At 40.8% G+C, this 27,987-nt stretch overlaps 1 protein-coding gene across 1 annotated transcript in view; it reads left to right on the top strand.

Annotated features, from left to right (window-relative positions):
• tmeff2a (transmembrane protein with EGF-like and two follistatin-like domains 2a) overlaps positions 1-27,987 on the top strand; it is a 106,062-nt gene that overhangs the window by 50,220 nt on the left and 27,855 nt on the right. The window contains exon 4 of the mRNA XM_058622700.1: positions 5,284-5,310. Within this exon, the coding sequence (XP_058478683.1) occupies positions 5,284-5,310 (27 nt within the window). The remainder of the gene's footprint in view (positions 1-5,283; positions 5,311-27,987) is intronic.

The following is a 27,987-nucleotide window of genomic DNA, read 5'->3' on the forward strand; positions in this document are numbered from 1 at the left end:
AGAGATGGGATCACTACTTCTACAGAAATACTCACAATAGGGAATAAAGGCTTTAAAGGCTTCCATCGATGACTACATCTACGTATTGTTTACAGTCTATGGTTCTGACTGTTTTTCTTTTACCTTAAGTTCACTAATCCTTCATCTAGTTAATGTAAGTACTGGTTAAAACACATGTGAAAGATAACCACGAGAGATGAACTTTGACCATTCATTACCCTTCATTCACGTTCTTTAAAGTCAAATCTAGAATAGTTTTTTTCTTTATCGTAACAAACCCTCAGGAACACACTCAGCTAAAAAGCTTGTGGTTAAAATGACAGTACTCCCAATCATAGATTACAGTTAAAGGTACAATCGTTGACACTTCAGAAGTTCTGTTGTCTCTTGTGTCTTGTGTCGCCTATTGAAAATCCATAATAATAATAATAATACATCATACTTATATAGTGCTTTTTGGACACTCAAAGACGCTTTACAAAACAAAGGACAGGACTGAAGTAAAACAATGGTAAATAGACAATTAGGTGTAAGCAGTTTTAAACAGGTGGGTTTCGAGCAGTGATTTAAATGTCTGTTATGAAGTTACTGGAATAAATAAATATCATTAAATTATCACTTCGTTCAGTTCGAGAGCAACTTCTGGCGTCATGAACTGGTTGAACCTGAATATTTCTCTATCAGGGAGGAAACTTAACTCCAGTAATTCTGCCTAACTGTAGAAAGATATATCGTTGGCCTTTAACACTTTCTGGTGTCCCGTGGGCCATCTGTTCTCTTTATAAAGGTTAGTAAGATAGTAAAAGTTCTTGCTGAATACTGCATCTACCAGCCCTCACGGCCAGTAGGTTAAAAGCCCCTGTTTTCTTACTCAGAGTCGACACGCTGGTAATATCAAGTTACAACATGGAACATAATTATAAAGGTGTAAAAAAAAAAAATAAAGTCTCTGCATAACATAGATGCCTGTAGAAGATGTTCTGTGCTTTTTTCTTTTCAGCAGAAATCAGATTTTAGAATCCAACATCAGTATCTTTTTAAGCGCAGCATCAGGCAATAACACTGTGCTTCAGTGCTGCTGGAACTATTGCACACTAGTGTGTGTGTGTGCGTGTGTGTGTGTGCGCGCAAATGTATGCGCATTATTTACTACGTAAGAGCGGAAGCGGTGCTGCCAGGTTGACCTGCGTGTCTGAGGATGAGAAGCCTGTAAATGTCCTGTTACAATATGAGCATAACCTCCTCAAAGAGCCACAAGTACTTATACACACAATACTGGCTGTACTGCCAACATTAAACCAGTTATTTGCAGTACAAGGTACAAAAGTGCGTGTGTGTGTGCTTAAACACTGACCATGTCAGGATACGTAGTCCTAAAGGAGACCAAAACCTGGTCCTAATATGGCAGAACCTAATTTCTGAGGATCTGGTTGAGTTAAGGGTTAACATTTAAACTGTGGTTAAATTAAGGGTAGGGTTAGGGATTAACTGCTTATAGTTAAGTTTAGGTTAGCACGGGTTCACGACCCGGTCGGAACAAGGACCTTTCTGCATGGAGTTTCCCTGGGTTCTCCTGGCTTCCACTCACTGCCCAAAGACATGCAGATTTGGGGATTAGGCAAAGTTGGACACTCTAAATTGACCATAGGTGTGAGTGTGTGTGTGTGTGTAGTGCAGTATACTGTATAGCCTGTGGTGTCTGCAGCACATTGAGCTCAATAAACTATTTTTCCCGTTCCTCTCCTTCAGGGTTGAGTCATTTTAGTTAAGGTTTGTATATTAACATATTTATTCATTAAAAGTATGGATTTATACATATAGCTCTGTCTCCTATCATTTGCCTGGAAAATACATGAGCTGCTCGCTTTGGAAAAGACAATTTAAACCTACAGAAGCACTTCGAAAATAGCCCTTTGGTCGCTGCCGCCGGCTGCAGTTACCCCAAAACTCAAGTTAATTAAGTTCTGTTTGTCAAGGTGCAGTGCACCAAAATGTGCCCGCCGTGCATACAGGACACAATAAAGCATAACAGAGAAGTGCTCCCCTGCATGTGTTGGACGGCATTAACACAAAATGGACTGCCGTAGAGTGGAGACCTCGTGCATGTATTATGTATGTAAGCATGTATTATATATACAAATCTGGTGTCTAAGATCACGATAAGAAGTGTTTTCCCTCTAAAATTGAAAGGAAGCATCAAGTTTGTCCTGAAGCAGAATCAGTCAGCCTCACTCTTGTTCTCTTCAGTACTATTCCCATAATAAAACAACGCAAAAAGGGTCAAAAAGAAGTATGTCCCCTTCTTCCTTGGCATTTTGTATATCTTCTCCTTCTGGTGTCTTCCTCCTCAAACTTCTGCCCTTGCACACATAAGAAAAGTGTTTTTTTATATTATTATTGATCTCCTATGAATCCCTGTGACTTCAGCCTAAGCCCTTGAGCGAAGCTTTTTGCATGAAACGCTGCACATTCAGTGTCCAACATGTCCCAAAGTCACGACAACTCTGCTGGCGTTAAAAGTAGAAATGACAGTAGAGGGCAGCTTCTGGGAAAACAGAGTGCATTGATTAGAATTTGTTGTTTTTTTTTGCTTTACTTTGGGTTATTAGTTACCTTAGCAACAAGTACTCCATCTGGGCATCCTTACCGAAGAACACTATAGTCAGTGCAAATATTTACTCAAACACAATATAGTGAATTTGACCCTTCCTTTTTTATACACCAGTATTGAGCACACACATCATTTATCTGCACTCTAAGTCGAATATTTGTTTTCTTACATTAAAGATGCACTGCATTGATGGACTCGCGCATATGCTTTGCTTTAACACATGACAGCAGACAGGTCTGATGCTTGGTGGGGGTTAGCGAGAGTTGCTAATGTCGCTAAAGTAAAGGTGATCTCGATCGTTGTTGGTCGCACTTTGTCCAACAGCAAACATCAGCAACTTGAAGGTCAGCCTTGTCTGAGGTCTAAGTTTGTGCTATATATATATATATATATATGTATGTGTGTGTATACATGTACCTCATGGCCATCTAAAGATTGAAAAGACAGTCATTACTGTGAATTTTGAATATATTGCAATTGCATTCTGCAAAGCTGAAAGGGGTTATTGTTGTTGTTTACTTTGTGAGGATTATTAGTTACCTAGGCAACAAGTGCTCCTTCTGTGCATCCTTACTGAAACAACATGAACACATGACGTCAGTGATGTTTTCAGTGTAAACATGACACACTTTAGTTTAAGGATTTTATATATTCTAAACATTTCTTCTTTGTTTATGATATGACTCAGCTTATCTTTGAATACAGACACATACATTGGTTACTTTTTTGGGCATTGCTTCTTAACATGTGGAGCGCGGCCTGTCAGTGGGCCTGGTAGGTATTGCAGGTGGGCTTTAGACTGTTAGGATACATAAGGATTCTCAAAATGGTACACATTTTTAGAATATAAAAAAATGTGAGTACCATTTTTTATAATATAATTTTTTTATAATAAAAACTATTTTAATATATTTTTTTATAATATGTAAAAATGTGTAACATTTTAACATCATTTTTTTATAATAAAAATATTTAAATATATTTGCGTACCATTTTGAAATATTAAGATGATGTTGAATAACTTTATTCATTAACAGTAGAGAAAATACAGCATTTCAATTCCAATGTTTGTTGTGGGAGAATTCTTTTTCGTGGCCTCGGTCTCTGAAAGCTCTGGTCCAGGGTTTTTCTTCTTTATTTTTTGACAGGGATTCTATTGGCTTAGATTTTACCGTGGTTTTCTTTCGATGCTGCCAGCTTCACAGCGGCGGTCCCCAAACATAATCTTGTTGAAAAGGGTTTGGGAACGTGACCATGAGGCTTTTGTCGTTGTAAAACCACAGATCAGTTTCTTACAGTAGGTCAATCCTCTTGTTGCAGTTGGAGGATCACTTTAAGGCAGCTGCACGCTCTCTCACATTACCTCATGAATCAATCTCCAAACAAGGTTAGATTCACTTTACATTTTATTGCTGGTGCTTCACATTAATTGATTACAGAATATTTGATGACTGTATAAAGCCACAATGTGTAGAATTCTCCTGTTGGGTTTGACGTCATTTATTGCACATTATGTGGCTTTCTTGATTAGACCAGGTGAACTTTGTCTACACGTCAGTTTCTTTTACAAACTTGCCAGGCTGAGATTGAAATATTACATGTCGCCATGGTTACTAAATTGGGCTATTAAACAGCCTTTGGATAAATGGTGAGTTATCAAGTATATTCTAATTTGTGGAAAAAAGTAAGAAAGAATATCTTCCACCCACTGATAAGATAGTGTTATATATAAAAAAAAAAAAAAATCTGTCAAGCAAAAGAAAGGAAAATAACACAAACGTATGAAGCTTTCATCCTGGGGTTGTCGCCCCACTGATTCCATTGATATTGGACTGCTGTCTTTGAGCGCTGTCCCGTCTGACCATCTGCTGCTCTGACCTTAATAAACCATTGCACTGCAGACATGTTTTTTTGTCCCAGGATAAATGTGTTTTATTGAACCAAAGCTTATGTCATGAAAGTATCAATATCAGGGCAGCTTGCCGGTCTGACTCTTATTTGTTTGCGGAGCTGTGATGGCCGCGATGCTCCCGATAGTGTGTGTGTGTGTGTGTGTGCACCTCTTAAGCCTCCTCACTTGAGTATTCCTGCGGAGCTGAGCTATTATAACCACATGCTCCTCCGAGATCCTGCATGATCTCTGGCCCCGTGCATTTTAAGGAGATCATTTTATCCCGCGGCTCAGGTTACACGGAGGGCTGTTCTTCAGAGTGCTCATCAGTATCCCTTTTCGCTGCCATATTGTTGCACAATTCGGGGTAAGCTCCATGTGCACGAGGGAGCTTTACATAGCATCGGCGGAAAAGCCGCGGAGAAGTTGATGAGGCGAGAACGCGCTGAAAACCGGAAAAAGAACATTCCCACAGCCCTCGCTGTGGAAAGGTCCACAGCTGGGGGTGTTATCGTCAATGTACAGTTACACAGTGGGAAAGATGCATGAAGCTTCCGGCCTCAGTGCATCCTCTCTTTCTCTGTAAATCGCTCTTTTCTGTCTCTTGAAATCTAAACTCTTTCTGACTTATCTGAGAAGACCTCTCGTCTCACACCCATTCCTCCAGGCCCGTGTGCAGATGTGCACTTACTCAGCTGATGTCTGTGACTGCGTGATCATGTGTCTAATAACTGCATTTTCTTTTTCTCCCCCTCCCCCCCACACTCTCTCTTTTCTGCAGATGCCGGCTCAGGATCAGGAGATGACGGTAAGATTACTCACTGCCACCCCCCACACTGCTTTCTCATTAGATTCTCTGTGTGCATATTCCTGTCCCCTGCAAATAAGTTCTTCCTCTGCTTTGCACAGCGAGACAAACATAACATGTGAAGTGTTATTCTTGAAGGTTAAAATAAGTTTTGCGGCCCTAAATTCTCAGGCTATGCAGTCGTGCGGCAAAGCTCAGTCACAGAAATGCCACAGCACAAGAGAACGGACCCAAAACTGAACAATAAAGTATAACCTTCTCAACGGGAGCATTTATTTCAGTACTGTTATTTTAGGCAACAGGAGTTTTAATATTTAAGTAAGGCCATTTTCAGACAGCTAGAGTCGCGAGATGAGGTTTTCTCGCACGGAAAAACACTGCATGTGTTGTAAACACAACAAACGGAGCAGTATTGCTACCGACCAGAGGAAACAGGAGCACGCTGGGCTTGCCAAGGATTCTTTGTGTGAGGCTGTGGTGTCAACACGGGATGTTTTATTCTGAAAAGTAATGCAGAATTGCTGAATTCTGCTGAATTCTGCCGAATTGATGCGGCTCTGCTGCAGCGTCAGTGCGACGTATCCACTGCAGCTTAGCGGACCTGACGCACAGCGGTTTGCAGGAGCGAAGCTTTCATGAGAATTTCCAGAACTTTACAGCTGCTGTGTTTGAGCTGTTGTGGTTATTGCTGTAATGCAGTTATGCCGCGTTATCACACCCACTGTGTCGTCACCCACACATGTTATCTGTTTATTCACCTTTTTTCCTGCCTTTTAGTGACGATTGGCGATAATCTCATCGCTCCCTGTTGTTGGTTCAGTGGTCGGGCTTGTTTGGCTCGGTGGCTCCTGTGGCGCCATCAGCTGCTGAAGCTGAAATGTCAGCTGTGCCTCTGCATTAGTATCTCCAGCGTGTGTTTCCTCAGTTTGACGATGCGGTGAGCGCTGCTGCCTTGCAGCACAAAGACCCAGGTTCACGACCCGTTCGGACACGAGGGCCTCCCTGCGTGGAGTTTGCCTGTGTGCGTGGGTTTTCTTCAGGTCCTTCGGTTTCCTCCCACAGTTTAAAAACACACAAAGGTTAATTGGACGCTCTAAATTGCCCGTAGGTGCGAGCGATTGCTCATCTGTGTGTTGACTAGCCTCCTGTCTCGCGTGCACGTGGCCTTTTGCCCCGTGTCAGCTGGGATTGGCTCAGCGACCTGCGACCCTCATGTGGAGGATAAAGCGGAGTCTTAAAGAAACTTTAGTTCTCTCTCTCTCCCTGTGCCGTAGCTACATGACACATAAAGCCGATCACAGAAGGACAACAATCGGATTCTTTCTGAAACAATGCATGAGTTAAAGTTCTATTTTGCTGGCTGAGCTTTGATTTCCTACCTGTGTACTTCATGGGAAACGAGCAGTGACCTAGCAACAGCGCGCGATGACAGTTGCTGTTTAAAAGCCCATAATGAGACAGCCTTCCACTCAGTGCAGAGTAGCTCATGTCACTGTTGTTTGCCGCTTTACTCCACAAAGAAGCCATTACGTGCTGCGTCGCGCTGATCACAGTGTCTGTGAATTCTTTTTGTCGTTTTTTTTATTTGCACCAGCTCAGCCTGCCGACATGTGAAGCATTAATATGCACTAAAATAAAACAAAATCCAATATAAAAACAGCAATGTTGTGTTCTAAGCGCTGTAATATCAACTGCAGTACACATTTTCCGTGGGTTTATTAATTTAGTCAAAAATGCATGCATGGCGGCTGCAGGGGGAGTTTGGGAAAGAGTCGTTCCTCACAGCAAACACAGCGGATGATAATGCAGCTCCGAGAAATAATTGGAATAATAAAATAAACGCTGTGATGGATTTTCCGTCCGAGCCATTTTCTCGTGTCTTCGAGCTTCTTTACATAACGTCGTGGAATTCACAGCCTGGAAGGCAGGAAAATATTTGATCTGTTTTTTTTGTTTTTTTTCTCTTTTGTATTCTTCTTCTTTTTTTTTTGCAATTAATAAACGGCGACGCCGAGAGAAGATGCGAGTTTAGGAGACGATAAATGTGTGAGGGTTTATTTTTAATAAGATGGAAGAAAAAAAAGCTGTGGGCTATGAGTGACTTTTTTATGAATAGCTTTGCTGAGTAACTAATCATGTAAAACCTCCAGTTGATTAATAATGTGTCAGTCAACTGAGACTCTAATTTGTTGCCTAATTGGTTAACAAGACGCAGCTATAACGTCGCCACAGACGGCACACAGTCGGTAGTGGAGTTGCTGTCAGTTTGTTGTTTTTGTGCGTGTGCTCCATGTACACTCATCCGTCTGTCTGTCTTTCTGTCTGTCTGTCTGTCCTGCCGTGTTTACCCATACGGTCCCTTCATTAAATCTCATGCATGGCGCTTCTCCAAGCATATATGAGAGAAAGATTGGAAAAAGAGATTAGTTGTGTGGTGGGAAAGACAGACAGACGGATGAATGAGCGGAAATGAAACCGGTGCTAGGTCAACAAAGAGAGAGAGAGAGAGGGTGGTCAAAGAGAATGGCCCGAGGAAAGTGGCAAAATAGATAACGTAAAGGAGGAGCGGACGCGGCGATAAGAGGAGGAACAAAATAATACATACATTTCCACATATGTCCTCTGAATGCAATATTCGGAGCAGTTTCACATTTGTCGCGCTTATCTGAAGGCACAGCCGGCAAAGACGCTCATATGAGGATCTTGTGCCGAAATTCTGAGAGAATTTGCAATTAATCATAGTTCACAAAGAGAAAAACATTAGAGTAAACATGGGGCTTTTGTGGCCCCATGGGATTTGTGGCTGCTGGACTCTCGCCTGTTCACAGTTGGTGGCCAGTCTTTTCATTTTCCATGTCAACATCATTACAATAAACAGACAGAAACAGAGCTTCTTTGTGTCCTTGTATGCGTCTGGATTTGACCCTTTACTCGCCCCCAGTCATGGATGAAGTCATTCCTTTTTTTCTTTTTTCTTTTTTCCCCTCCTTAATGAAAATGTCTGATTTCTGTGTGCTTTGTGTCGTCTGCTGCTGAGAAGGCGGAGCTCTTTTGTCAGAAAATTGTAAGTGGAAGTGGTTTTCAGCCAACACCTGACGCTGTTTCTGTTAAAATCATTACTGTAGTTTCTTTTAAATCATTAATGGCAAAGCTTTACAGGGCCTAAAGTAAAGACACAGGTCTCTGTGATAAACTCTGACATGCATGCATGCATCGTGGATAGTAAACCATGTAAAACTTTAAAAGGGGGATTAAAGCTATAATAGGACAGATCAGAGTGTTTCAAATACTGATGTTTGGAGCTCCTCTCATCATACGAGTGTGGACAGCAGCACTCATTATACACGCAACAGATGACCCGAAGCACTTGCTCTATCTCTGCTGACACATTTATTGTCCAACTGCCTTTGTTTTGGGTTTTTTCTCTCTTTTTTTTTGCAGTGTTGGTCGTTATTACCAGGTCTGGAGTAGCAATCATTCCATTGAAAGGACTAGAGATAGAGATGAGACCCAGAGCAGATACAGCAGTATTGTTGCCTCTCATTCATTTCTCTAATTTTTACTTTATATACATAACTAGAGCTAAGAATTGTGTCCATCCAATTCCATTTAGCCATTTCTTTCTTTCTATATTTTGTCACCGCTGTAACGACAGGTGATTTCCTTCAGTGGCGGCTGAACGGTGATATCCGGCATGCATCAGGCAACGTGAGGGTGAGGAGTTTAGTATCATTTCACGTCTGGGAATGGACCAGTATCCACTCAAAGCGAGTTAAAGCGGTTTGGTTTTTTTTCCCCCCCGTGAATGATGGTGCACAATGAACACCAATCTTCTGACACCTCTTGGTGGCTCAAAGTGGAGCCTTGAGAGCTCTCCTTATTCTCCGACTGTCAGAGAAATATAAAACAACCTGATCATTCAAGAGGAAAAGAGACAATTATGGGAAAAATAGCTTGGGGGCAGAAAGGGGTATCTGTGCGAGTATGGGAGTGAGAGGGCAAGGGCAAGAGGAGGAGGAGGGACACAAGCATCCGCTATAAAGATAGAATCATTGCAGAGGTCAGAATAGATGGAGTGATGCAGAAGAGAAGGAGGAGCGGGCCTGGCAGAGGTGGAAGGAAGAGAGCGGCTGGAGTTTTATGAGCAGGGGAGAAGGTTAAAGAAAGTGGTTGTAAAAGGCGAGTTGGACTCCTATTGAGGAAACCTGCAGTGTAGAGCCAGCCCGGTAAAAATCAAATGTATTTTAATGGCCAAGGATAAATCTACACGCATAAAACCTGGGTCAGCTGGGTAGTTGCCAGTTTCATTGGCTGCAAAGTGTGTGTGTGTGTGTGTGTGTGTGTGTGTGTTTCCAATTTGGCCTCAAAGCCATTCTTGTGAGGACATTTTTCATAGTTTATTTTTATGTGATTCATTTGTACATTAATAATAGTTTTTAAACGTATTTCCACTCAATGCACACTTTCACATTTCACTGAGTGATATTGCAGCCAGGGCCTCACACGGGGGGGGGGGGGGATGGGGCACATGTGGCTGGCACTTTTGCCTTACAGCAAGAAGGTTGCTGGTACGTAAACCTGGTCCTGGTCCGGGCCTTTTCTTGCATGTTCTCCCCCGTGTGTTTGTGGGTTTTCTCTGGGTTTCTCTGGATGAGTGTGTGATTGGATGGTTGTTGGTCTCTATATCTCAGGTGTACACTGCAAGACCCTCATGGGGAGGGTAAAGCAATAGCCTCTACTTTCAGAATGTGTGTTGTTCATTCAAATCAAATGTGCACAGCTGGGACACACAAACAAGAGCGTCCTCAAACCGACACACACTGTAAAGTCTGTCCTGAAGCGATGATGTTTAAGCTCCCAAAAAAGGCAAGCTCTCTCCTCTCACTGCGTGTTTGCTGTATCAATATTGTTCATTTATACTTGTGTGTTTGTCTTCACAGTTACAGACAGTTCACTGTGTGTGTGTGTGAACCAGCTGTGATGTGAGTGTGTGTTTGTGTGCTTTATCTGATAAGCGAGAACACAAGTGTGTGTGTGTGCAGTGAGATGCTCGGTCACGTGGTCCCTTTTAGTCAGAATCGGACATTTTGTCAAAATCAAATTCTGCCGTGGAAGAAATTGAATTGCACTCGCGCGGAAGGACAAAGGGCGAACGCGGCCTGAGATGTCACAATGTAGACGTAGATGTAAACAAAGATGACAAATATTACACTGCACATCTGAAATTTGAAAGTAAAAAAAAATAAAGCTGCAGAGGTATATTTAGCCATGTTTCAGCATGAAGTTGCAGAAGGGGTGGGCAAAGCAGAGAGTCGCCCCGGGGGCCCCGAGCTGAGAAAGGCCCACTGATAACGGCTGAATCCACGATGACAACTTTAATCTCCATGAGCGTGCAGGAGACGTTAGATAAGCCAAAATAGTCATATGAAAACAAGTTAGTGAGATTGTGTTATGTTGAATAAAGGGTTTCATTTTGAGCTGGTTGGTTGTCAGTTCATCAATACTACTACGACTAACTTCTTTTTATGCTGCTGATGCACAAATGCCACTATAATATACTATCACCTTGACTTTGATGATATTTAATAGAACCCAACATGTGTGTGGGGGCTCCTAAATCCCTCAATCCTCAACGTGTCCTTGACTTAATGTAAAGTTTCCCAACTTTGGTTAAAAGCTTCCGTCGGGCTGAACAATTGAATCATTTTTCTTCATCAAAATGTAACACATGAAACAATTCACATCTTTAACTTCTTAAACTTGCATTAAAATGTATAATAGTTGATACATTGATATTTTCATTCTGCTCTATGCTCCAATTTCTCCAAATCTTTCAACCTTCATCATCAGATCTGTTATATTGAATCCATCATAAAATAACCTTGATCATTCTTTTTAAAATGTTTTTAAATGCACCAAAATGAATGTGTGCTTTCTGAAAAATCCGTGGACAGAAATTGGACCTATAAAGAACCTTCTAGGACACGAGACGGGGACGCAGCAGGACACTCCTGTCTCAAATCCCGCGTCAGGCTGTGTGGGCTGTGTGGGCTCTGTGGGCTCTGTGGGCTGCCGGCATCAAAGTGACCTACTTTCACTGCAGTTTGGAAGGGTAACTCTTATCTAAATGAAGTGCTCTGTCAAGGTCAAAATGGTGTCCCGTGACTTATCAGAGCCATTTTTCTCTTTGAATGGAAAGAAATGAGTCCATTACGAGTCTCGGGCAGCGGGGAGGGAGGGAGAGAGGGAGAGGGAGCCTCGAGACGGTCTGCGGTCTAATTACCAGTATTTATGGGGCATTCTTCAAAGTGTATCTCTCAGTCTCTCCAACTACCTGATTTCCTTTGTGTGTGTGTCTCTAATTATTTCCTGATCTGTGTTTAGTCTGAGACTTTTTATCGAGCACATTAAAGCCACGTGTTGGTGAAGCAGCGGGTCTTTGGACAGATCATGGTGTTACATTTGCGTTTGTATATTCATGCACATGATTGGCCGCGTGCCGCTGTCTCCACTCTTTATTGTGCCTGTAGTTTTTCTGAATGTTGACTAATGAAAAGATAAACACTGCACTTGGCTTAATTGAAATACAATAGCATGATTGGGGTAATTAATCTAATGATCAGAGCCACAACACTATGGATTTGCAAGCACTTCATTAATTTGAATTAACTGCAAGGCCCCACTATAGTACAATTATGAATTTATTTCAATCGATCCCCCTTGTCCGGTAGGAAGCAATGACAAAATAAAAATCACAATGTGAAGGCGCATGTTTGTGCGGAACAAGTTTTTAGGAAAAAAGCCAAAATAGTGTCTTTCTGACAGTTATTTGATTTTTTTGATGTAATATTTTGAAAAGTGATGGACTGTTGTCACATGACAAAACACTAACAACCCCATATTGTACTGCAGGGTTAAGCGCTGAAAGATATGAATCATCATAATAAACACGGATACATTCACAATATGACACAATTAACTGCATTTATCATTTATCACAATAATAAATGATATCACAAACCAATGCCGATATTAGTCCAATTTTAGACCATTTATGAACGTATGAAGCTGTTAACAACACATTTGTGACATAATACTCTGTGTGACATCATTCTCCAACTGTGCAACACATATTTTTCAGCCCAAACATGACTCAGCTAAAATGCTTTTGCCGATTTCTTTTTATTTACATTTTTACAGTATACAGGGTGTTTGGATCGTATCAGATTGTACATTTGTATCCGTCCGATATCCGATCCAGTGATTTTCACCAGTATTACATAACATTTAGAATGATGAGGAAACAGAATATGTTGTTCTCTGATGATGCTTTCCTTATGTTAGTCTTTAGTATATAGGAAGTGGATGTTAAAGCACTCGAACACGGGTATTTATATAAAGATATTGCTTCATAGAATAGAATAGAATAGAATAGAGAATTGTTTCACTCATGTAAATAGCTGCCTGACCTGTGGTTCCCCTGGTGAGTGTTCCATGCATCCATTCATCCATCCCTGCCTCTGCAGCCTCCACAATGACAAACCGCTGCCCCAGTCACACTGCTATTGCCATGGTAACCAAGTTAGAGGTTTGGGGAAGTGAGTAATCTAATCTTCCCACTTTGTAGCATAACGATAAGGCGCACCACCGCCAGCCCGCCTGTGTGTGTGTGTGTGTGTGTTCCCTATTTGGTCAGTCTAACTGCAGGTCTTACACACACACACACACACACATGCACAGAGACCCTATCTAGCCAATATGTTCCAACCTAATAGACAGGTGAAAGCCGAAGGGCAGATAGGCCTCCGACCTCGTTAAAAAGCTTGACCCTGACTGAAGCAGACATTCATGAAGAGACTTCCCATACAGAAATATTTCTGTAAACACACGTTTTTTGGGGGTTTTGACACATTTGTGCTATTTTAGGAAGCATTTTTTTTGACGAACGGGGCCATAAATGACATTGTCTTTCATTATTATCCCATTCATTTATGAATCATTACAACATGCACTCGGCTCTTTAACGAATCATATCAGAACATGTTCATTTCAGGCACCATTTGTCACACTCGTGCAGGATTCAGAATTAAAGGTCCAACATTGTTCAAACACGTCGCCCAGGAAATGTACGTTACACAACTCTGAATTCTAAATCTAACTGCAGATTGGCAAGAATGTGGAGGCTAATGCATGAAATGCTGCATTCATAGACTTTGTGTCCTCTGTGGTGTGATCTTGCTCTGACCTTAAGCCTTAATTGACTAACCTTAATTTGTTTAAATCAGTTAAAACTGATTGTATATGTAATGGAGGTTAAATTCATCTCCTTTCGGTCTTGCTTTCACAATGTCATTATCCTCTCGGACACTGTGACAAGGTTGTCACAGACTTGATTTATGTCAAACACGAGTATAATAGTAAGTACAGGAGATTATGGTGATTAGCATTACACAATAGATAGAACTGCAGCCTCTTTATGACCAAACGGGAGCTTCTGTCTGACGCTTCTGTAACCATAGGTTATCTGCCATAAACACAATCCTTAATCTTAGAGCATCATTTGTAGAGATTATTGTGGGGTTGTTTAACTCTTTCATTGAATGGGATTTCCTTTAAGTGGTTGGAACGATGCTGGTTTTCTGAAAGTTGCTCTATTTTTGGTTTGCCAATAATAAACTGACATTGTCAAGGTGGTTATCCTGATCAAAATAATTAGCATTTGATATTTGCAAACATAGTTTTAAAAACAAATTGGTTGTGTGCCCAAATGTGGACATTTTCTCCATTTACGATTAACCGATAATGGGAATTCGCCTAAATCGACTTAATGTGAGAACTGTGGAGGAAACGTCGCGCAACATAGGTTGTCTTCTTTCTTTTTTTTATTAATATTTTCATTAAATAGTTTGGCAAGTTTAAAAAAAAACAACACAAAATTAATTTAATCCCATCTGTACATGAGAGAAGTAAACGTGTGACCAACTGACGTAGATCAAAATTGGTTCTCTTTTTGTTTTTTTAGGACATTTCTAAAAAAAAAAGGCCAAAATGGCTTCCTTGCCAGATGTGTGTCTGTAACCTTCATACATATTATGTGTTTATGTGCCAATCATCCGTTTTGTATTTCATGGAATGAATCATTAAGTCTGCACAGATGGTGAAATAAAGACTCTCACTGACACAATATAGAGAGGCAGGACACATGAGGTTTGTTGACCACAGTCGCCATCTGCAAGAACAGACCTATGTCACGGTCACATCGAGAAGATGTCACGGCAGAGCCTATATGAGGAAGTCTTGTCCGATTTTTTGGCACAGGAACAACATCATAATATTTGACTGAGAGGGATAAGATCTAAAAATGAGACGGAAGCAGAGTCGTTTGGATCTCTTTATCGCTTAAACCCCCGTCTTCAATCTCTAAACTCTGCTGCCATCACTTTTCCATCCTCTCTCCACGCGTGTGCGTATACATACAAAACTATCTTTGTGGGGACATTTTTGAAAGGACTTTTTCAGGGTTAACACCTGGATTTAGGGTTAATGTATATAAGGGCTAGGGAATGCATTATGTCTATGACGTGTCCTCAGTATGCACGAGGTCTTGTGCAGCAGCAGCTTATTTGAATGAGATGAGTCGGGGTGGGGCCGCAGCAGCAGCAGCAGTAGCAGCAGCAGCAGCAGCAGCTTATTTGAATGAGATGAGTCGGGGTGGGGCCGCAGCAGCAGCAGCAGCAGCAGTAGCAGTAGCAGCAGCAGCAGCAGCAGCTTATTTGAATGAGATGAGTCGGGGTGGGGCCGCAGCAGCAGCAGCAGCAGCAGCAGTGAGGTCCAGAGGCAGCGTAAGTGGTCACAGATATCAGTAGAGACGGTTGAAGTAGGACGGAGGCTGACAAGAATAGCAGGGTCACCTTTGGGCCAGCCCTCGCTCTCCCCTGTGTCAGGGATTTTATTGTCATGCATTTTTTTGTCGAGGGAGGGAGGGAGGGAGGGAGGAAGGGATGGTCAGATATTGGGATAGAGAGGAGGGAGAGGGCGGGACTTTATTCCTGTCATGGCGGGGTTTCACTCAGATTAAGGGAAAGAACAGGGAATCAAGTGTTCACTTTACAAAATGAATTTGAGCTGTGTGCGCGCGCATGACAGAGAGAGGGAGCAGCTGCTGTTACGGAGATTTTAAATGTCTGCTGCAGTGATTCCCAAAGTGAAGGTGATGCATGTGCTTCCAAAATGAACCAAACTCAACTTAACCCTTCAACGCCCAAGCCTCAAAATGTCCGTTTTTGCTTATTTTAACCATAAAAGGGAAAGAAAAATGTCCCTTTTGCACACTTTTCCAGAATAAATGTCCATATCTGGCAGTTATTTACAACTTTCTGCATGTTAAACTAGTGTGTTAACAGTTTAAAAATGGTTTTATGTACAAAAAACACTGCAGTTGTGAACAGTATAAAACATATTTAAAGTAACATTTGTCAATGTCCAAAAACAGGCCAAAAAAATGGAAACTAAGTACAGGTGTTTTTCCAACTCTCTCCCCGCCGGCTTCCTGCAACAGTGTGAGTGAAATCACTGCATTAACCACACGTTGGCTTTGACGTGCAACTTCTCACTTTTCAGAAACTGATGGAATTTTTCCGATCGCACAAACCGGCATTAGCATCATTTCAGTCAGTGTCGTCTGCGATACGCTCGGTGTTACAGGGTTATCTTTGAGTTAACGTGAGAAGCTTATAAACAAAGCTTATACTTATAGCTACATGAACTCATTTTTTGGTACTCATGGTTTTTGGTACTGACAAGAAAAAAAATCAATTTCATTTCTTTACACTGCTGTGACGTTTTTTCCTTTTTTAACTAAATGGCGTATGTCACTTTTCCCCATTCTGTCCAGAGCTGTAAACGTCCCTGTCGAGTGTGACTGTAAACTAACAATCCCCTCCGTGATTCTTCTGACCTGAGAGAAACAAACCTTCATGCAACAGTAGAAAGAGCGGAGGCATCGTCTTCCATCTCGATACTGAACTTCTTGCTTTTTTTCTTTCAGCAAATCCTTTTCTACAACTTGCAGTTTTGTTAAATCCTAATAACGGCGGCTGTCATTTCCTTTGTCACCACAGAGCTGGCGCAGCTCATTAAAGCGCGGGAGACTGCAGCCAAAATTAATTCACAAAGCATCGTCCAGATACAGAGATGTGTTGGCCTTAATTGCAGGTATGAGGGATGGAGGGAGGAAGGAAGGAAGGAAGGGATAAAGGAAGGAAGGAAGGAAGGGTCATAACACTTGGTCTTGCTATCTCAGGTGGTCCATTAAAGCAGGAGAAGGATATTTTCTCATTTACTTGAGATTAATTGCACCAGTGCTAATGTGCAGTAACCCAGAACAGGTCATTTCTATTCATACAAAAAAGCTTTTATTAGCAGGACTCCTTTGTTTGTTGCATTGTATTGTTTCAAGTTACTTCTTGTTACTTAAACACTTAATGTTTACGCATGAAAAAGCCTTAATTTAAGCATTTCATAAAAGTCTTAATTATGTTAATACACCATTTATCCCTAATTGTTGTGCTTTAAACTGAGTTTTTGTTCTTTTTATTCCCAAATATTTGCATTTTGTCATAAATTCACAAAATGTGGAACTGATAATTACGCCTGACAGCATACACGTTGATTGTAGATAACATTTTGTTTTTAAGGGTCACTCTCCATGACCTTTGTTTTGACTTAAGAAAACATTTGTATGTTTGCTGGTCAAAACCGGCACAAAAAAAACTCTCAAAAAGACTTTAAAATGCAGTTTTTGAAACTTGCAGAAAGTGGCTGAATGTACCACGTGTACAATCTTATCATCATCGGGTACAAGAACTGGACACATAAACCTCGCATTGCATGTTGGGTTGTCAGATCGCACATACTGTACTTAAGAAAGTCAAGCACCATGAAACTCCCTGCATCCCTCAGCCCTCAAACTCCCTCATTAGGACGATCGTCCCTCAGGACAAAACCATTAGGACAACGTCTCAGAAGTGTTAATATCCCGTATATGAAACCACATGTGGATATCAATCTCCTGCAGTAACTCTTTGCCGTCTCTTTATAATATTTTCCTCTTTATGTAAATTCGGTTTGAATCCTCTCAAAGTGGGACAGCCATTTTCTGATTCTTTTTTATCGACGGCGCAAATGAGCTTTCCACTTATTCTCCGGAGTCCTCAAGCGGTGTTGTGCTCCATATGTAAACATCTGAGGGGCTGTTTATTTATCAGCTTCAACAGTCTCCGCACTCATCTCACGATGAGTGGGTGAATCCCTTGTGGCAATAAAGTGTCAGAGTGTGTGGTTGTGTGTGTGTGTTTGGGGGGGTACGCGCTAAAGGGCTGGTGTGTTAAAGAGGAAAACATATACTTTGTGCATCGAGAAACCCCCACTGTGGTTATCTGTTTGTTTACAACGGGGCGTCAGATCATTTAGAGCGCTAAAATGGTGAAGTGGTGTGTATTTTCACTCCGAGATTGCATCAACGGGAGGTGTGACCGTGCTGATTGATGAGAAGAAAAAAAATATTCTTTTATTTCTGCAAATTTGCCTCTTCTGTGAGAATAACAGAAGATTGAGTCACAGCTTGGTGATCTTTTGCTCTCATCTTCACTGTGAGTTTGCCATGTGGACGCGGCGTGGAGGGCTCACACATTCCCGGCTGCCGTGTCTCAAAATGGCTTTCTCTGTACTCAGACAGGTGCCACCTGAACCAAGAAGGACAAAACTATCTATATATACTGTACATATATATATGTATATATATATGTATATATATATGTATATATATATATATATATATATATATATATATATATATATATATACATATATTATTTATCTTGATGACTTATCTTTTGATACTCTCTGATTTCAGCTTCACAAATGTCAATGTTTTCTGTTTCCTTTGCTCCTCTTGTCTGAAAGTTTTCCAGATGGGATGACATGTTAACACATAATCGATGAATCTAGAACACACGTGTCAAACTGGCGGACTGAATGTGCTGAGACAGCTCAAGATTCGAGATTGCAGCTTAAGATAATTGATATACATTCTATAATTTAGTGTTTTAATTATGTTTTGACTTATTTCTGGCTGCTTCTGTGTTGTTAAAATATTAATTTTGCATCATAAATATTTTTATTATTATCAAGTGTATATCATTCCATATCAAAACAAGCACTTTTACTTTGAAACTCTGTGAAATATCATTGTGAATGTCTTTATTGGGATATCATGATGGAATATTGGGTAATTTAAATTTGACTCCCTTGATCCAGACGATAATAGACGGATTCATCAATAATGAAAAATAATCATCTCAATTTCTTTCTTTTTCCTTCCGAAATGATCTGTCCGTCATGTTCACGTAAACACAACGATGCAGCTTTTGGGCAACTTTTCGAAACATTGTCTTAAGACAAGCCGTTAAACTGGCTTCTCTGTTGCTTCCTCTCTTCACATATAGGGCTGTAAATAAACAGGTGGATATAAATGTATATTTTAAAGAGTCTTCTCTTTTTTTTATGAGCGAAGCAACACTCCCGTATCTCAATCCCAATCTCTTTTTATGGCGTTGTTACAGATAGGTTCACAGTTCTGTTTTACAATTTAATGAATTGAGTTCAATCATGTTCACGGGGCTCATGTTTTCCAATTACACTTCACAGGTGGCAACCGTTGTTTAGAGATACAGACGTTTAGAATGTTTGGATGGATATTTACTGGAGTGCTGAAACGTGTCTTCTTCGAGAGCTTCATTATAAACACAACTCTTGACATTTTTCTGGTCGCAGTCGGGTTTCGTATTCTTCAATTTTGCATCACAGAACACTTAATAAGGTTTCCCTTTAGAGTCCTGCCCCCTCCTGCTGTGTCTGATTCATCTGTGCTGCAGGAAGAGAGGACTCTTTCCCTTTTGTAAATACTTTGGTGTCTATAATAAGCTCATTTTCTCTCAAATATAACCCTAACAAAATCAAATGCACTGGCACAGTGTGCTTCTCGATTAGTTTTTTTGCTTGGGTTTTTATTTTTTGCAGTCAGTGCACTTAGTGCGATCAATTAAACTAAGCTTGCATAACACTCATTTGAGCAAATCAAGTGCTTTACAAACAACTTAAATAACTCAATATTAAAAAAGACTCTTTGAATGAAAAAATTAAGTAAGAGTGACTATTGCAGAAGGACAAGCGCTTGTTATTAGAGTTAACTGAATTATACAAACATAATTGTTATTGGAGCGTTGGAATTGAATCTCAAAGTTCCCGTTTGAATGCATTTGTAATTTTTTTTAGAGTTTAGCTAATAGAATCTTTATTTTGTTTGATTTGTGTAATTGTATTTTATCTGAAACCACATGGTCATGGTTTGAATTCACTGCAGATGACCTGTGTTCCTCGTTATACTGTACATGTAGCATCGTTCTCGGACCGACGACATTGTGCCGTAACGGGAGAATGTGACTGAAAACACCAAAAGACCCAGTTGTTGCCTCTGCACTGCCATGTTCTGTCAGTCATATGTGATAGTGATAGTATTTGTTTATCAGTGTGCTTGGATGTGTGCTGTCAGTTTTTCCAGGCCACTGAACTCCTCACTTCATCTTCCTTCCTCACCCTTATATGGATTTACTGTTCCTCTCCTTTCTCCTGCTCCCTTTTTTCCTGTCCTGGTCCGATTCCCACTCCTCTATTCCCTGTAGCTCTCACTTTAGCCCCGGCCAAACTTCTCTGCTGAAGCGCACAGGATTAGCCATTAGCTCTTAGTTTTCTCCTCCTCGTCCTCCTCCTCCTCCTCCTCCACCTCCTCCACCCACGAGACCAAAACCTGCCACCACTCTCCCGCCATCCGGCTGTCCAAGGCTCCTCTCCAACAGTCAGTGGTGTGAGATTGGCCCCACAGGCTGGTGGCGAGATTAGTCGTGGCATGGCGTGGCTCACTGAGCAGCCAGCTGACACCAGTGAAGTCGCGACAGAGTATTTGCCGGCAGGAAGCTGACATTCCCTGAGATTTTCTGTCACTGATGCACAATGGAGCAAGCAGGTGATGGGGACAGAAGGGACACGACTGTGCCAAAGTCACCGGTGTGTGTGTGTGTGTGTGTGTGTGTTTGCCCAGAGAAGGGTCACTAGACAGGAAATGTCAGGGGAGTGTCTGCTCAAAGACACTGCATATGTTGCTTTATGGTATAGCGTGGGGCTAAAGTCTTAAAGTCGCAGCGCATCATTTTTGTTGTTGATGATGTTATTGTATTGGAGTTATTATAATTTGAATGCTGTGTGACAATCAGTCCTGGCTGAGGGAGTGTTTGTGTGTATACAGCAGCAGTGCAAGGGCACGCGGAGGTCAAACTGCTTAACAAATGGCTCTGGAACATTTTTAAATTTGAAAATCTGACATGCAGCCATGTGACTTCACTATTGTCTGAATTCAGGCTGAGCTGCAGTCCGAGGGTTGAATTCCAGTAACAAATTTACACATTCTTCATTTTGTCTTACTCAGAGTTCAGCCCTTATAACAATTGCAAATAGAGCTAATGGCTTTTAATCTCAATATTTTTAGGCCCGATAAACCAGCTACATCTCGATATATATCAATACAAACCTGAACAAAGGCAGGTTGACTGAGCTCATGAAGTTTTTTTTTCAGAGATTTGTGGTTCTCACAGGACACAGCGTTGTATTGCATCTAAAATGTCTAACCTCTCGCTGTTTATGATCTGTATGATGTACTTAAAATGCAGTTGTTGCATTTCATTTTAGATTTTATTTTATTTCTCTGGTTTTTAATGTTTAAAAAAAGAATATATCATAGAAACTATGGTCTGCAGTAACACAAATACTCAACCTTGAGTTGTTTCTTATATAATTGATGACAATTCCATGTATCCAATCATCATAAAATGTGTCAAAACACCTTAATATCAGTCCTGTAACATGCTTCAAAACCAGGACCAAGATTTCACAGATATTAATTTGTGATATGACGATATCCAGAATCGAATGAAAACTGCAATTCTTTTATTATTATTGTTGGTATTGGCCGAGAAGACATCCTGTTACTGCAAAACTGCCGCCTCCAATGTGTTGCTTTTGCATGTCAAGCAGTAAACCTTTATTATAACAGCAATGATAACTTTCCATACGGTATATAGCACCTTTTAAAAATAGATGTTTCCAATGTGCTTTGACTGAATGCAGGCGAAGCCTAATGGCAAAGTCCACAAGATACAAAATGCCAAATGTCAAATTAAATAGCGTACAATAGCAGAGAGAGGACATCATGCAGAAGCAAGTGCAAAATAAAGAATAGAAAAACGGGGGCGAAAACTTCACATGAAAGCAAAAATAAAGAAAAAAAACAAATTTCATATTCCATATTGATAGTTTGCTGATGTCTCTCAAGCAAATATGTTTCTCAACCACTCAACCGAAACCTCTTGAAAACTCAGCTCACTTTGAAAGCCCTGGTGGAATACACATTTTGGTGGCTCAGACAGATATCAAATAAGTGGTGTAACACGAGTGAGTGAACTGCTTCTAAATGGCTCAAAGCAACAAAAAAAAAAGAAGCAAAAATGCAAAATAAAACGGAAGCTTTTCGAGACAACCGGCACAAACTCAAGAGTCCACAGGAACAGAGCAGTAGCTTCCCACCGGAGACCTGCTGCGGCTGCTGCTGCTTCTCATGGATGCTCATGTTCATAATAGCTGCTTCACTGTCCCTCCGTCCAATGTCTAACACTTTATCCTGCACATGACAGCTGGCCAGTCCATCACAGGTCCTGCTTCAGTGTGTGTGAAGGAAATTCTGCCTGAAATCTAAACCCCGACATGTGAGTCAAAGCTGGACAGAGGCCAGTGTAAAGTCAATACTGAATGCATTAATGTACCAGCAAGTAAATAAAGGCCTCTGAATGGGGAAGTCCATTTTAATTTGTTAATGAGTGGATCTTTGAGAGTTTTTATTATTGCTTTTTTTATTTTTTCATAGTCTGCCAAGGTCGGTAAAGGCTTTGAAAGTCTCATTATCTCAGCAAAGGTGTCCTTAAAGCATTTGCATTAGACTTAAATATTCCCCAGGGACACTGACAACCTTGGCCTGACTTTTTCATTAAAAAAAATATCTGTTCTGTAGGTGTTAGATTTTTTTTTTTAATTGATATCAGAGCAATATAATTCTTTATTATCATCGGTTTGCCTCTTGGCAAAAAGGTGCTGTATATACTGTGAAGTGTAAAGCAGTATAATGATTGCCAAAAGCCTTTGCTGCCTCTACTCCACTACGCTCCTTTTCCCTTTGGGCTTTTCGGTTAAGCTTGTGAGTCATTCAACCATTCATGAACTTTAAAATATAAAATAAAAAAGGTTATGCTGGAAGAGCATAGTGGTCAAGTTCCCCTGTTGTCTTTAGCTGTCGTCTTCTTCTGTGTTCAGTTTTTCTGTTATTTTTCTGACACAAACGTCATGGAAACGTAGTGAGTGAATACAGTTACCTGCGTTCACTTATTATCGGCCACAACTCCATGAAATTAAAAGTTCCCTTCAGGCTTTACTTTAAGATACTTTCAGTCACTCTGTCGTCGGTTCTACAACAAAAGTCCTTGCTTTTTGCTCTCCACTGTTGCCTAGTGCTTGTTCATTGTGTGAATTATTTGAGTTCTCTGCTCTCGATAATGTTGCACAGTGCCTTGTGATCATGTATATTGTGATTCGGCGCTATACCGTTCAAATTGAATTGAATGTCATGCCTGATTATGCTGGAAACACTAAGTTAAGTGGGATTTCAAGTGTTTGATCCAGATAAAGGCATCTGAGGACATACAGTACATCAGTATTTTCTGGCGCGCCACTCGTCGGCACAGCTAATGTGTTCCGAGTACCAAATAAAAGGGTTCAGCCAATGTATTTGAAAGATAGTTGCTTCTATAATTTTTGGTATTTTTAACATACAATCACAGTATAATGAGGTGTAGTTGGCACCTATCCGCTGAAGCGCCGCCACTGCCGCCGCACAACACTGTAGTAGGTTCAGGTGGGCCATTAGAGGCCTTTGCGAGCTTCATCAGAGGGGATATTTTTACAGAAGTACCTACTCAACAAACAAGAGCGCATCATTATTTCCCACAAGTGTGGATGGAGAGAGAGCGGAGTGAGAGCGGAGTGAGAGGAATCGAGGGTGTTTGCTCATTCCCCGTCAGTTCATTCCAGTGTATCCCCGCCATGGATGCTGGAGCCTGGATGGTAAATATGCCAAGGTTAGAGTGGCCTAGCTGCTCGTGCAATCAGGGATAGAAATTAATTGAATTTCCAACAAGCATCCTGATGGAAGATAGGGAAAGGAAATTCAAAATCATTGTGCACTATGTGTGCGAGATAACACATAATGGAGTAATGGAGAGGAGGAGGAGGAGGAGGAGGAGGAGGAGGGATAGATAAAGACAAAACCACTGGCCGTAATAACAGTGATAAGTTTCATGTTGATGTGCTGGTGGGGATATCTGCCTCATCACTATCAGCTGCATGGACCAAGGAGGCTGACTTCATATTCCAGTGGCTCTTATTCTGCTTCCATACAATGACCCGGGAACAATCAGAGATTTACATATACAGCAAAAACAACATAGCTGTGATTACTGTGTACGTATTACCCAGTTTAGATAAGAAGCATCATCTGATCTCCTTGCTCACCCTTCCTTAATAGATAATAGAAAAATGACATTACTCCACTGCTCGTCTGACACAGATGAGCAGAAGTGATATTATTCAATTGGGTTTCCAGAAGGAGTGAAACGTCCAGGTTTCTCCTGTTGACGAGTGGAAGTTCCTCCATATTGTTGGAGCTGCAGAACACTGTCTTTCAGTGGATACTTCAGTGTGTTTGTACTGGGCTCACTGAAAACATGGCTGCTGAAGAAAAACTGATGTAAAATAACGCGTATAAGTGTCGCCTGCTTATGTACGTGCTATCTTGAGAATGTGCTCGCCGCTTTATCTTGCTGTTAGACTGGTCTTTTTGATAAAGTGCCGTAATCCACTTGTTCCCCACACTGTTCTTAGCTTGCTGGACTAGGTTTGTGTGACTCTGAGGTAAATCTGAACAAATCTCAAAATAACACATTTTAACTTGGCAAATGATCAGAATCTGAAAAAAAAAAATGTCTGTCATGACAGAAAATCATCCATGACATCCAGTGCAATCTCACAAAAGATTTTTTTATTTAGAAAAAGTGGCATAGTGCATTTGTCTGCACATCATAAAAGCATAATTAAAAAGAAAAACCTTGAAATATCACTTTAACGTTGCTAATGCACTACCGGGGGTTTCCTCCAAGTTGTTGTTCCTCTGCACTTATGTCCATGAAACTTTCTGCATCTGTGAAAATGCACAAAAACAGTTTGCACTGATTATGCCGCCGAACGCGTGGCAATCCTTCTCCTGACAAAATAATCACGTCGGATTCTGCGAAAGGTGGAACTAAAAATAATCAGAGAAACACCAATTTTCAGCCGCGTCTTGTTGATACGAAAACGTTTAACATTAAGTACAAAGGATGAATAATTCATAATGCGCTTGATGAAAGAAAAATGCTTATTGAAGAGAAGTGAGTGCTGTGAGCCAGAGCTGTGACTCCGTCACAATGCATTAGCAGAATCAATGTCCTGTTTAGGAATAGCCTGCATCCCTGTGTTATCTGAAGTACAATGTGCATTGCTCTGGGCTGCTTCAGCATGTTTCCAGATTAAAATCACAGTCTTTTCTGGGACACAGGAACAGGAATGAGGTTGTTTTTTAAACCATAGCAAATATAAAGGGAAGAACGCTTCCCTTTTTACCTACATGCTGATTCAGGGTCCTGTTGTTGATTAAGTGGCAAACACAGAAATGTCTTAATGGTGTAGGCCACTACATTGTGATCTACATTAGACTTGTCGCATGACACTTGCTTAGTTGTGCGTTAATTCCCAAAGGTTTAGAATGAAATGTCAGAATTTGATCAGATTGTCAGGTTTTTTAAAAAAACATTGTGCATTCACTGACCTGTGTCATTGTACATTTTCTGTTGGTTTGTTTTCTAAAACAGAAAATGTTTTACAGGGAGAATTGTGTTGCATTATACTGTATTCATGTATTGGAATAGTAATGTATATGAATAGAATAATGGAATATCCTTTTTATTACCCTGATAAAAGACAGACGGGAAAATGATATCAAAGATACTGTGAGTGAAACATCTGGTATCAGGGGAAAGTTTACTGGGCTCTACCCAAAGAAAAAAACTTGCAAATGGCAGACAAAATGACTTTATTTGATGTTATGATGTCTAGACACAAATGAGCAGAAGCTCCATATACCATGTCCTTAGGTGAACTTTACAGAGTGCTGGAGGTTGTTTTTACTGCAGTTTTCCACTGTTATATGACTGTGAGCCACTAATTGCTCCCTGGCTCTTCACAGACAACCCACAGACATGGAGGTGGTGTTAGATCTTCACTTCCACACCTTTGACAAGAAAGCTCATAGCAAAGTGTGGCTATAAATATTTTGTCTCCTAATATCAGTGTCTTTGTGACCCAGACGGAAACAAGGGCCTTGCCACACGGAGTTTGCCTCTTCTCCCCCGTGTGTTTGTGGGTTTTCTGCGGGTTCTCCGGTTTCCTCCCAGAGTCCAAACACATACAGATTTGGGGATTATAGGCCCACAATTGGACACTCTAAATTAGCCATGAGTGTGGACACTTCAATAAGTATCCATCCAGCTTATCACACAACTCAGGAGTTGTTGTTTTCTTTGAGTATGCAGAGAATGGGCCTTGTTTTCTGCAGCTTTTTGCTGCAGAACCTCTACTTTTTCTTGCAGAGCTCCAGTAGACTGCAGATATGTGGTGACCGGGATTGAAAAAGCCACTCAGGCGAAAGGAGAGGAGAATGCGGGGTCTAATCCTCTCAAAGCTGGCAAAGATGAAGTTTTAAAGCCGTAACTCCTCCTTTTAATCCATTCACAAAGGTTCTGACCCAGTTGGGGACCTTGTTCACGGATTCATTAACAGCTTCACGGTCACCGCCAATGGTGGATGTACCTGGCTGCTGGTGCACCTTGTTAGTGCTGGATTTAAAGGCTTGAGTAGGTCACTCTGTGTGTGTTCGTGTGTGTACTTGTGCACGTTGTGGCCTTCATTAGGCAGCATCTGCTTTGGAAAGTGCAAGGATCTGTCTCCTTATCCAAGGGTGTGATCCGTGGAGCCTGTAAGCAGAGGGCAAATGATTTGAGGAAGGAAAAGTAGGGCAAAGAAAGTTAGCAATGTCTTTGGAGAGGCTGCTGTACCCTGCACGTCAATGTCAGACCACGTTTGAATCCAAATCAAGTAATGGAAGCTTGTCTTTGACATAGCTGTTGCACAAATAGATAGATAATAGAGCCATGTCAAGTTTTGTGCCAGCATCCCTCAGATTCATTAATGGCAGCAGCATTATTTGTTAGGGCTTAAATATTCTGAGCAGACGAAGCTCTGCAAATACTCCTCATTAAAACTGCTATTCTGTTTCCTGTTGTATCCAGATTTGATTGCATTGCTGTACACCATATGCTGGGGTGATATTAAGTATGTTGATGTCATTTGTACGACACGACCGGATACTTTTACACTCATCAAATTCCTAAAAGTAAGTTATTTCAATAGAATACAAACCTGGACATCCGGTGGCATAAAGTGGGTCAGAAGAGTTAATGACACACTTCATAGTTTACTTGTATCTCCAATCCACATCCATGTGATGAATGAATGATGAATATTGCCACGCAGAGACCCTATGTGGTCATGTCAAACCCCAAAATGTGCATCCACCCCGTCAAAAGTGCATGCTTCAGGTTGCACAATAAATTGCAGGGAAATGATTTACCCGTGTGTGGACTGCCAGACCCACATGGAACCGAAAATCTCTATCTAATGATATTATTATAAATGCCAGATAATTAAAGATTGATCATTAAGAAACCACTCAACTGAGGTTTTTAATATGTGTATAAAAAAACAAGCACTTGTTAAACATATTTTACATGTTACATTACATCGCAGGGTATTGAACCTTTGTTACTGACCAAAGCTATGTTGTGATCATTATTGTTGTATTGCCCGTCTCTATGGAGCAGTGAAGCCAAAATTGGCCCCATTAAAATTTACTGTTCCACTGTAGCTCGACGTCATGGCTCTCTCTGTTCATGAAGTGGATCCACAAAGCCTTTTGTGGACATCTGAGCTATATATATATATATATATATATATACGTATATATCCAACAACAACTCAACCCAAACAAGTTCAAACAAGTGCGTTCAACAAAGACTGCAAGGTTTTCTCTGCTCGTCCGTTTATATGAATAGAAAATAAATAGAAGTAGACAGCAATGTTGGTGGAATGTACTTTTAGATGGAGCTTAGTATCATACACAACACATGAATTGAGCAGCATCCAACAAATATGATACAGGATCAAGGACAAAACATATTATGATACAGGGGCAGTCACCAAGAGCTCAAAAAATCCATTTCAGGTCCATCTGTTAGTTATTATATAACTTATATAATAAATGTATAATATATATTTATTTATATACATATGAATAATATAAAAAATGTT

The sequence above is a fragment of the Solea solea genome, chromosome 2 (assembly GCF_958295425.1).
Source record: "Solea solea chromosome 2, fSolSol10.1, whole genome shotgun sequence".
Classification (NCBI taxonomy): domain Eukaryota; kingdom Metazoa; phylum Chordata; class Actinopteri; order Pleuronectiformes; family Soleidae; genus Solea; species Solea solea.